Source organism: Adiantum capillus-veneris, chromosome 19 (assembly GCF_014529385.1).
Source record: "Adiantum capillus-veneris isolate H3 chromosome 19, ASM1452938v2, whole genome shotgun sequence".
NCBI classification, from domain to species: Eukaryota; Viridiplantae; Streptophyta; class Polypodiopsida; order Polypodiales; family Pteridaceae; genus Adiantum; species Adiantum capillus-veneris.
In genome coordinates this window covers 80,831,185-80,843,706 of record NC_140949.1, presented here as the reverse complement: position 1 = coordinate 80,843,706, position 12,522 = coordinate 80,831,185, and the positions used below count along the sequence as shown (strand labels likewise).

Below are 12,522 nucleotides of genomic sequence, written 5' to 3'. Positions count from 1 at the left end.
GAAGATAAGATACATATATATAGGTGAGACCAAGTTGAGTAGAGTGAGCCATATATAGCTCCGATCCAACATAGTTTACGAAGTCCAATTGAATGAAATACACCAAGCAAGACAAAAACTAGGTTTGAGCAAATTTCACATGATAGTAACTTTAAAGGTTGTGTTCCCTTATATACTATATATGTGAGAAATAGTAAAGAGTATAAATAAAATAGGTACTTATTGATCTAGATTTATTTTCACTCTTAAAGTGTTCGCTCTTATGGTAAGGAAGGTAAGTACATAAAAAAATAGTCACTATGTATAGGAGTCTAGACACACACATAAAACTGACATCAAATATGCGGGTGGAATTCATTTGATTGATATTATGTACTTTCTTTACAATGGAGAAGGAACCCGTTGGATTTTCCCCCATATTTGGTGCATGTTCTTTTGGTGTTGGAGATCTTGATTCTCCTCTTTCATGGGTACACATCTTGAGTCAGACCAGATGAGGTAGTTATTTTTTTAAAGACAAAATATCATGTGCATCTCACATATACACTCCCCGTTCCCCTTTCCTTCAATGTATCCCCCATGTATGAAAATATCAATGTACCATTAGGGGTATTTCAAGTAGTCTTGGGGGTGCACAAGTGTACATGCCTCCTAAGGATCTCAAATTTGTTTTCAAATTCCTAGATGACATGGTGATACTACATTATATGTATATTCAATAGACTATAGGTCTTTAAACAAGATCACCATCAAGAATCGCTTTCCGATCCCTCGGATTGATGATATACTTGATAAGTTGCAGGGTGCAAGTGTCTTTAGTCGCATAGACTTAAAGAGTGGGTATCATCAGATACGGATCGCCCCTGAGGATGTCCATAAGACTGCTTTCCGCACAACCTTTGGACTATATGAATTTTTGGTAATGCCTTTCGGCTTGACCAATGCTCCTGCGACGTTCAATCGCATGATGGACCGCATTTTCAGCCCGTATCGAGCTTTTACGGGAGTATTCTTTGACGACATACTCATCTTCTCTAAGTCAGAAGAGGAACATCGGAAGCACTTGGACTTAGTGTTTCAAGATTTGCGAAAGCATGAGTTGCATGTGGATGCAAAGAAGAGCGAGTTCTTTCTCTCAGAGATACACTATCTCAGCCATATAGTCTCTCACAATCAAGTGAGTATGGATCCTGCCAAGATCCGAGCGGTAGAAGATTGGTCTATTCCCACTACGGTACATGATGTACGTAGCTTCCTGGGATTATGTTCGTATTATCGAAGGTTTGTCCGAGGTTTTGCTCATGTAGCAGGACCCCTTCATGATTTGACAAAGAAGAAGATTCCTTTCAGATGGGGATCGAGACAACAAGGAGCTTTTGATCGGCTCAAGTACTTGCTAAGCCATGGACCTATTTTGATAGTGCTTGACTTAAGGAAACCGTTTGAGGTTCATTGCGATGCTTCAGGCGATTGCATCGGAGCAGTGTTAAACCAAGAAGGCCATGCAGTGGCCTACGAAAGCAGACGGCTTAAGGATGCAGAGTTGCATGCATCAATCTACGAAAAGGAACTCACGGCTGTGATTCACGCCTTATCCAACTGGAAGCACTATCTTCTAGGAGCGGATTTTGTGATCAAGAATGATCACCAGAGTTTGCGGTATTTTCTTACGCAAAGGAAACTATCTGAGAAGCAGATGAGATGGGCCAACTTTTTGTCTATGTTTCACTTTCAGATCCTTCACACGGCTGGGAGTAAGAATGTGGTCGCAGACGCATTGTTTAGAGGGGCCCAGGGTGAACGCTATCACGTCGGTATATCACCAAGAATTGGAAGCGCTACCGGATTTGTATCCGAATGACCCAGACTTCTCCACCATTTGGGGAAAGCTACATCATGGAGAGAACGAGTTTCCCTATTCCATCCGGGACGGTTATCTCTACCACCATCAGGCCATATGTGTGGCGGAACCATTAAGAAAGAAGATCATGGATGAAGCACACGCTTCGCCTTACGCGGGTCATCGGGGTATTCTCCCTACGACCTTAGCAATGAAAAGATATTTCTTTTGGCCTAGCCTTAAAGCAGACATTGATAAGTATGTCAGGGAATGCTTGGTTTGCCAAAAAGTGAAGTATGATCGGCATAAGACGCCTGGGTTGCTACAACCATTGCCTGTGCCTAATGAACCTTGGGAAAGTATTGCCATGGACTTCATCATGGACCTCCCTAGAACTCCGACTGGAAATGACGCGATCTAGACCATTGTGGACAGGTTTAGCAAGCAATCACACTTTATACCAGTCAAGAAAACGATCAAAGCAGATCATATGGGTAGGGTCTTCTTGGCACAAATATTTAAGCATCATGGAATGCCCAAGTCTATTGTGAGTGATCGAGATCCTCGCATGACAGGAAATTTTTGGCGTGCCTTGATGGATAATCTTGGTACGAAGCTGAATTTTTCATCTGCCTACCATCCTCAAACGGACGGGCAAAGTGAGATAGCCAATTCCACAGTATTGGATATGTTAAAAGCTTATGTGTCAGACTGGCAATCTGAATGGGAGAAATATTTGCCTCTTGTCGAGTATGCGTATAACAATACCATACACTCATCGACAGGGAAAGCACCTTTTGAGATTCTCTATGGTAAGCCTTTGCTCCCACCCATCCTTTTAACTAAGGATAAGATAAGATCTTTGCAGCAGATGAATTTGTCCGGGATTTGGACACAGCCTATGGGCAAGTTAGGAGAGCTATTCTACGCTCTCAGGAAAAGCATAAGAAAGCTGCAGACAAGCACAGAAGGAATCTAGACTTAACAGTCGGACAGTTAGTCTTACTCAAGTTTGAGAAGGCAAGACTTAAGAAACAAGCGTCTCATAAGGGGAAAGTGGTAAAACTTTCTACCCGTTATTATGGGCCGTTTAAGATCACTGAGCGAGTGAATGATGTCACTTTCCGATTAGAGCTACCGCTACGCCTAATTGGAAGATCCATAATGCTTTCCATGTCAGTTTACTCCGGCCGTATGTGGGATCACCTCCAAGCCAGCCTAGTGCTGAGGAACCTCCTGAGGTTGAGGAAACAGAAGAAATACTCCAACCGGAGCAGATAGTAAGTCATGAGGAGCGGCCTCTCAAATCCGGAAAGATAACACGGAAGTATTTGGTTAAGTTTAAGAACTATTCGAATCTTGATGCTCAGTGGATGACGGAGGAGGAATTAGCAGCTTATGCTGAGATACTGGAGGCATATGTCCAAGCACTACAATTGAGGTCAATTGTTTAGAAGCCAGAGGGATGTTGCTAATTGGACTATTTTCTTATTTTTAATCTCTTTTTTTTAGGATATTTTATTATGTGCACTAAGAACTGTTAAAAGATTGTAGCTACAGGAACTGCCATCAAGAACGGGCAACTCTGATGTGTCATTTGATGGGTGACGGTAAACATCGCAAAGGAGTTTCCGTAAGTTCGGTGGAAAGGGCCGGGTTACGAGTGCCCCTGATGCGTCACATGATGGGTGACGGGTGCATTAGAAAGGGGGCATTCCGTAGGCTAAGGAGGAAATCCGAACTGAGTAAGAAAATACGCGTAAGAACGCAAGCACAAGAATAAAGATGGGTTCGATGAAGCTTTTTACGAAAAGCAGGAACATTGGCGGGAGGGCAGATGCTTTCCCGCGAGGAGTCTGTGTCTGCATTGCATCTGTGCCGTGTTCTGCACCCGGGGACGCCTGGAATGTGTTCGTGTAGCATTGTTTTCACTAACCAAGTGAGTTTTTAAAGTTTGAACAGGTTCACACTTTATTTTATAAAGTGGCCGGTCACTTAAGAGAGCCTTTTATTAATAAAATAAAGCAAGGCTCTCTTCTTAAAAATAAGCCAGCGCTAGAAAGCTACGCAGGGGGGCTGAATTTGCGATCTCTCTCTCTCCTCTCTCTAGGGGGGCGCTGTTCCCGCCGAGTGCCAGACCCTATAAAGTAGCAGGCAGCGTTCAGTTTTTGGAACACGTCGGAAGCAGCAAAAGGTGCCAGCGCTGGGATTCTGGAGCACGTGTTGGCGACGGAAATTGCGAGTGTTCGTGTGACGACTGAGTACGGAGGTCGCTTTTCCGAGCAAGGAGCGACAGGTATAAGGTGTCGATACGCATTGAGAATTGTTGCTTAAGGAGCGACAGGTATAAGGTGTCGATACGCATTGAGAATTGTTGCTTTGTGTGGTTTGTTTTGCAGGAAAAGGAGGGGATGTCACGTGACACATCCAACCCTATGTGTCAGTGGACAAGCTACAGCATGACCAGGGTTCAGTTCCTTCAAGTCAGTCTGGCACTTTTGTGAGTCTATTCGTAGACGGTGCATGCCCAATCACTTAGTGTAGATGCATATCCTCTGGTTGCACACAGCATGATCATAAGCATTCTGATCCGAATCCATTTGAATCCTTCAGGGGAATTTTCCAGTGCTTTTAGCCTATTTTACATATTTTTGACATTTTTCACTTATTATTTTTAAGTGACTTTTGTTGGAAAGTAGGTAGGGCAAATTGAGTAAGTTTGTATATAAGCAAACCTAGGCTAGCAGTGATTGGCAGAAGAGGCAGCAAGAGCAAAGCTCAACAGGCAACTTCTCAAGCAAGACCCTTGGTGGACTTTCCTCCAAGCAAAGACATCATCGCCTAGCTTCCCTTCCCTAGCGTTTTTGCATCAGATACTCATCGCCATCCACAGTCTCAGCCTAGCGTTTTCAGCAAGAAGATCATCGCTAGCAAAAGCTTCAGCAAACCTAGCGTTTTTCCCAACCTAGCGTTTCCAAATTTGCATAATGAACCATGGCGATTTTCAGCAATGAAGAAATGCAGATTCAGCCCTAAAGAGTAGCAGATTCAGCCCAAAGAAGTTCAGTTTTCAGTCCTAAGACCTGCAGAATTTCAGTGACAAAGATCAGCAGAATCAGCCCCAAAACCAGCGTTTTTGGATTTGTAGCAGATTTCAGCCCAGAGCGTTTTTGGACAGCAGATAAAAGATTGCAGATTTCAACCCTTAGGTCGGTCTCGCCATCACCGTCGTCATCGCCAACATAGCCTAGACTTGCATCAGTTTCATGCATACACTTTGTACCAGTTTGTGCAAGCAATAGTAGACCACTCTCGCCGACGAGAGTGGGGCCTTCGGAGGAGGGTTTTACAATGTCTCTGGTGCCGTATCTCTCTTCTCTCTCTATCTCTCATTCTCATACACTTGCACGCACAGTGTCCATTCACTTGTGTGTGATCATAGCACACTCTCATTAAAGACGGAAGGCTCTCCCTTCCATAAGAACAAAAAGGAACCTTGAGCATAGTTCGGAGCACTCATCTTGAGCAAAGTTCAAACATTCATTCCGCTGCACCTAACATTGGTATCAGAGCTTTGGCAGTGTTCTGTATCACTCAAGGAAAGAACCACAAGAATCACAAGATTTTTTTTTGCTTGTTGCGGTCGCACGAACCCAAGTTCGCTTGGGCGTGTCGATTCCTAATCGTGTTTTTGAAGAGTGATAGGAATCCCAAGAAAGAAGGGCTTGTCCAGCCTCCCCTTCACTCATTGAGAGTGGACCGTGCACTTAGCGGCTGGCCAATCGACGTGAGGTGGGAAAAAGCAACCTTGGTGTGAGCGCAAGGTTGCCAAGGGGTGCGCCCGAAGAAAAGAGTAGAACTCGGGTGAAGAGAAGATCCTTCTCAAACACAGATTGCAAGCGAAAGAAAACCCTCAAGAACCTCAAGACCCTCAAGAACCCAAGTTCCTCATGAACTTTCTCATTAAAGACGGAAGGCTCTCCCTTCCATAAGAACGAAAAGGAACCTTGAGCACAGTTCGGAGCACTCATCTTGAACAAAGTTCAAACATTTATTCCGTTGCACCTAACATTGTCTTTCGACACCTAGTGCGGCGGAAGAAGGCATTTTTGGTTCGACTAGAGCAGGATCTATATCAGCTATTCTTGAGTCAGGACTCGGGTGAGGTATGTCGACTCTTTCACGAGTAGTCCCTCCCTCTTGCCATTAGTTCTATAGAGTCCTGGGGCTAGTATGCATCATCTTTGTACATAGTTCTTGGACAGCGGCCTTTTTTGGACCCCCCCGAGCTATGCCCGCTCACATGTGCTTTTTTCACCACTGAGATGGTGAAGAAGGCCATTGATAGAATGAAATCTGGGAGAGCATATGATCACGATGGCTTAGCGGCTGAGCATTTTATACGTGCCAAGGATTTGCTCGCAGAGCTTCTAGCAGCGATGTTCAACTGTGCCATGTGTGAGGGTCTGCCTGATACTTGGAGTTTATCTACTATTGTACCTATCTTCAAGTCAGGAGACCCTATGGAGATTGGGAATTATTGATTGGACACACATCGGCACGGTTGTACGCATCCATTCTTGAGCAGCAACTGAGCAAATGGGCAGAGAGGGAGGGGTATACGCGCAGCCTGGCAGGCAAGGTTCAAGAGAGGTTTTTCTACTCTTGACCACATTCTGACACTCAGAGCCATTATTGAAGAGGGCAGATCATATGGGAGACGGATCTATTGTAGCTTTGTGGACTTTCGCAAAGCATTTGACACAGTGCCCAGAGCAAGATTGATGGGCAGACTAGAGAAGATGGGAGTACCCACAAAGCTGATTTGGGGGGTGATGGCATTATACAGGTCAATAGTGGGGCATGTACACATTGGGCTATCTACATTAGTTCACTCCACTATCGGAATGAAGCAGGGCTGCCCGCTCTCTCCTCTACTCTATTTGGTATGTATGTGGATGAGATTTCTGACTATATTGAGAGAGATGGTGATAGAGGTGCACAACTGGCAGGGACATGGATTCCACTATTGTTAGATGCTGATGATATTGTGTTGATCTCCATCTCTCCAGACGGGATGCAACGTCACTTGGATGCTTTGCATAGGTTTGCCCACGACAGTGGTTTGTCTGTCAACCTTGGTAAAACGAAGGTTATGGTGTTTTAACACCTTCCCACAGTGGATCAGGAGATCAGCACCCGCATTCACATACAGCCATGAGACAATGGAGTACATAGATGCTTACACCTACCTTGGGGTGGTCTTTAGTGGACCAGCATTTTCATTGAGGAGAGCAGCAGAGACTAGACTGACCAGAGCCTATGCAGCAATTGGGTGGATTGGAGAGGATGTGTTCGCAGATTCAGTTTCAAGAGCCTCGGACGAAGCTCTGGCTTTTTGACACTCTAGTGGCTTCCGCATTGCTCTATGGAGTTCAGATATGGGGGCCTTCATTGGACCATCATGGGAGGTCGCACTGATGGATGGGGAGACATACTGCCAGGGGCTGGAAGCGTATACTGTGTACCTGTCTTGGTACATGTAGACTTTTAGGGATGCTCGTGTGGGCCTGGCACCAAGAGAGAGTAAAGGGCTGTTAAAAAAACGAGTGTAAAGAACTAAATTTACATTAAGGGGCATGCATGAGGGGGGTGCATATGCCAAATGATTTTGTCCTCGTTCATACTGATGAAGACTGATGTGCAAGACCACTTAATTTACATTAAGGGGCATGCATGAGGGGGGTGCATATTGCCAAATGATTTTGTCCTCGTTCATACTGATGAAGACTGATGTGCAAGACCACGTCTGAGAAAGGATCTATGATACTCCTCCGCTGCCTTAAAAGAGCTACTGATGTACCCAGTGACTATGCAAAATATGCCATATATCCACCAACACATGAGATGTAGAGAAAGGAGTGGCACTCAAAAACGTGTGCATCTAGCCTTCCAAAAAATCCACGAAGTAATGTTGCAAACCGTGTCGAAGACAACGTTGCGTGGGTGGCATCAAAATGACGGACAGTAGAAGGCAACATGTCTAAATTGCCCCATGGAATCAATTGAATTTGCCTGGAAACCTCTTTAGCATGCAGAACTCCTGTAGAAAACCGTGACGTGTGGAGCTTCCCAGCTCTCTCTCTGACATTGTATCAGATTTATCAGGATTGTGCCAGTTTGGTCTCATAGATCATTTTGGCCTTTTGAAGACGTTTAATATAACATTTCATTTCATTTATAACAGCTCTCTCTCTCTCTCTCTCCTCTCTCTCTCTCCTCTCTCTCTCTGTGTGTGTGTGTGTGTGTGTGTGTGTGTGTGTGTGTGTGAGACCATACATCCCTGATGTCAGAGTTTTTGAGAGCTCTCGTTGGCTGTTTAAATAGAAATTTAGTTTTCAGTTTACGAGTAAATTTAGCGTGTGTGTTCTTCTGCCATATTCAGTGTTAACTGATTTAAAGTCAAACTGCCAGACACCTCTTTAAGCTGAGTACGAACTTAAAAGTTTTTACTGATCTACTGATGGCAGGCTGTGCTCATGAACTTTGTACCCGATGTGCGCTGTATCTATGCTCTACGAGTAATTCTGCAACCAGCACTCATGGGCCTGCAGGGTCTATTCCTTGCCCATTATGCCGACATGAAATCACAGCCTTCAAAAGGCTCCCCATGACACCATTTCTTAGAGAAATCAACAAACCCAATTTGTCTTTATCTCTATGTACTGTATGCACTACTCAGGTGGCGGAGCCAACAACACTATCGGGCCCCATTTCTAGAATGGAATTTGCGGGATGCAGTAGTTCACCGGACTCACCAAGCTCGGTTCGGACGGTCCAATGTGTGGGGCTTCCTGGAATCACACTACCCTTTGCATGCGCAGGGGACGCTGACGATGAAGAGGAGCGGCCTGTGGAGCGGAGCACTTCCTTGCGGACGGAGCGGGCTGATCAATGTGTGTGGCTTACACCCCGCAATTCTTTGTCATCTCGCTCACAGCTTGATGGCAGGTGGTGGTTCCAAAATTTGCTCCCAGCAGTGAGTTCATAGCTGGCAGTCAGTTCATTCAATCTTTGAGTTCAAGTGAATGCCTGCAGATGGCAGTCAGTTCATATTCAATCTTTGAGTTCCAAGTGAATGCCTGCTTGAGTCTGTTAGCTCATTCAATCTTTGGGAGTCAAAAGTAAATGCCTGCTTGATTCCATTAAATTACACAGGGAGCCTTCGTGCGAGAAACCATGTAAAATCTTCTGTATATTAGCATAGCATTGACACAACGTGTGTGTCCCAGTTTTGAGTTTGTGCAAGAATTCCGTAACGGAAAAGTATGGCACTCTTGGGCTGATCTGTGCTGCGGGGCTCTTCAACATCTTGAAATCCTGATGTCTAGCGTTGAGAAGATGGTATAGCTCACCATTGGTGCCATGATACATTCAAACCTCTCTATTTTCCTCATTATGTTGCGGATTGTAGTGAAAAAAGAAACTCAGCTTTCCCCATATAAAACGATTTAATGTATGTTTGAAATTGTAATGTAGAATCTGAGTTTCTTATATTGTTTATGGCATGATCTCTACAACTTATCACAGGTGGAAGGCCTCTAGGCTCTTTGAAAGGCAACAATTATTGCACGGCAACCTGGTGGTATAGATGCCAATTGGATGGGGGAGGGTGCACTTATTAGAAACCATCTATATCAAGTGTCTTCAAATGGTGTTCAGAAAACCCCTCTACTCGCACATTGTGAGGCAAGAAAATGACCTTTTTTTTTTGTTAAACTTAAAAATTTCAACTGAAATAACATTTTGAAGTAAAAGAAATTTTTATGAATTAAAATATCCCTCCTTTTAAATGCATGTCATACACTAAAATTTGAGAGGTACACCTACCAAATTGCCTTTACTTCACACAAGAAGGCATCCGTCTCTTATAGCCTTGGACTATTTATAACACTTTGATTGCTTTTTTTCAGAAAAGTTTTGAGTTTTCTAGCCTCTTTGAATGAGCTATAAGTAGGGTTCTTAAGATGGAAATTTGTCCCTCATGTGTCAGGGTGCATATAATCACATGAGGGAGCCTATTCTCATATAAAGTGGAAAGGTGATTGTGTGGGTTTGTGAAGGAGAGCCCCATGCTTGTTGGAAGGCTTGCTTGACATGGATATCCATGAGTTCAAAGCCCTTCTTCCTTGCTGTGTTTATTGCGGACCCTTGATCTATCCCTCTCAAGCAAATCATATCTTTCTTTTCCTTCCCTTGATCTATCCCTCTCAAGCAAATTGGCTTCGGAAGCATTTTACGTGAAAAATTCAATTTCGCTGAGTTCATGTTGGAGACACAAGGGTAGTCGTTACCTGTAAATCTCGCTATTGGCATCATTATAATACAATTTTGGCAGGAGTCATCAAGCACCAAGGTGTTAGTATTATCAAACCTAGGGAAGAGAAATGCAACCTAATTCCTTGCCTAAGTGCTTGTATGCTTGCATGAGGATTGGAATGGTTGGTTTTTGATGTGCAATGTGCATCCTCAATTATGTGAGTGTTATTATTACAAGGAAGTCATCCAACCCTAAATGAAAGCACCATTTACAAACAAAAATAAGTCTCTTTTAAATAAAAGTTGAAATGGAAGTTACCCGGTCTCTCTCTCTTTCTCTCTCTCTCTCTCTCTCTCCTCTTGACTAAGAGGTCTTGAGTTCTACTCCTCGTCGGCTAGATCTTTAAGATCTCTTGGGATAGTGTCCCTCTCTTCTTCTTCTTCTTCTCTCTCTCTCTCTCTCTCTCTCTCCCCTAAAAAAAAATGGGATACATGTAAAAACATGACCAAAATACTTCAAAAATGAGGCAACTCACCTAAGGGTATGTGTAGCACCAAACGACAACGACGCCACCGAGTTTAAGCAAGCGTTGCACGGGCGAGTAGAAAGAGGGGAGGTCGAACCAGTGCACGGCCTGTGCGGCCGTGATAAGGTCCACCGAGTGTGCCTCGCCCACCACACATGCCACTTCCGCTTGCGTGAGGGGGCCGGGGCTGGTGGCGGCGTACCTGATGTTGGGCCGCGCTCACTACGCAGCTGCTCTGTGCTCACGTCGGTCGCGATGATCTCCTCATAGTACTCCGTGAGCTGCACAGGAACAAGCAAGAGAGAGAGAGAGAGAGAGAGAGAGAGAGAGAGAGAGAGAGAGAGAGCCGTGTGTGGCTGGCCGTGTGTGTGTGTGTCTCTCCTTACCCCCACAGCCGCTTGCCCGTTTCCCGTGCCTACATCCCACGCCCTCTTGTGGCCCTTGCTCAACGACGCCAACAACTTGTAGAGCTGCGCTGGGTACCGCGGCCTGGCCGCCGCGTAGATGCCTGCTTGCTCGCAAAAGAGACTCGCCATCTCTCTCTCTCTCTCTCTCTCTCTCTCTCTCTCTCTGAGCAGGTGTCGAGCTCGAACCTTGTCGGACAGGTCTTTTCTTCTCTCTCCGCCTTCAATATACTAGTGTGGCCGGCGGCCGAAGGCCGTCTCTCTCTCTTTCTCTCTCCCCCCCCTACGTGCACACTGTCCTCACTGTAGCCGGATAAAGGAAATTGCGACACATGGCACTGAAAAACCAGTCTCCTTAATATATAGTATAGATATATTGCATACGCATGTCTCACACTCTTCTTTGAATTCTACATACACATGGTCATGCACACCAACATCATTCCTCACGGCAGCATTCTCACCTCCATTCCTTTATCAAGCATTATCTCTAAGGGAGCTTCCACACCTTGCAATCCAGAATCGGTTCTTAGGTATGTGTCACACATGTCCGCCCGAATTGTGTGCAAGTGAAGTGGCAAAAGAGCATTCCCTCTTGAGGTTGTCCACCACTTTGCAAAAAAGAGCGGCATGAACCCTTCGCCTAACATCACCTATCAATGGACATGGCTGACAACTTGCACGGGAGCTTCTTCTATTGGTATCGTGCCTACTATTTCTCCTTGCCTTCAACGATACCATATAGTTGCATAAGCTGGTTCACATCCGAAATTTGTTGCAAAATTCTTTCGACCGCCCGTGTGTGACACACACAACACCCACTCATGGTGTTTTGGCCATGTCTGTCGCTTGTGTGTGACATGGACCTTAAATGGAAGACAAGGTATTAGTGGGGACAAATGTTACACAGATTACCTCTAAACATTACAATTAAAAAGAATATTGCTTTCATGTGATTGGTTAAGAAGAAATGCAATTGCTATGCGACAAAATGGCGCATGCCATGCCTCGAGCTTGGCAAAATCATTTTTTCTAACCAAAGAAAATAAGGGCACACTTAATTCTCTTCCCACTTAATGCTTCAAAATTTGAAGTATTTGTCGCGGTATTTACACTAAAATTTGTAATTTTTTTTTTCTGTTTTCTTCAAGACATGCTCTGAAACTAGTTAAGATTTTGCCAGTTAAAAATGCACTAAACCCTAGTTTATTGCACAGTGGTCATGCCATATCTATGCGCTTATAAACCCTCATCAAGAAAAAATGGTTGAGGTGGGGGATTGATCCTTCAACCTTCCTTCTCGCACACGCAATCCTAGATGGCCCAATGCTTATCGAACTTGTTTCTTGTTTCATGACTTAGAGGAAAATATGGTTCTTTGATAAAAATCCACAAAACGTTTAGCATTTTCACCAAACACCAATTTCAGTTG

The 12,522-nt window shown here is 44.5% G+C and overlaps 1 protein-coding gene and 1 pseudogene across 1 annotated transcript; one reads left to right on the top strand and one right to left on the bottom strand.

Moving 5' to 3' along the window:
• Positions 1–8,340: 8,340 nt before the first annotated feature.
• On the top strand, positions 8,341–9,394 carry LOC147434313 (putative E3 ubiquitin-protein ligase XBOS32). The gene has a single exon (XM_086489920.1). The coding sequence runs from the start codon at positions 8,364–8,366 to the stop codon at positions 8,889–8,891; it is 528 nt and encodes a 175-aa protein (XP_086346046.1). The 5' UTR covers positions 8,341–8,363; the 3' UTR covers positions 8,892–9,394.
• A 1,301-nt stretch (positions 9,395–10,695) lies between these two features.
• LOC147434312 (uncharacterized) lies at positions 10,696–11,222 on the bottom strand (annotated as a pseudogene).
• Positions 11,223–12,522: the final 1,300 nt, after the last annotated feature.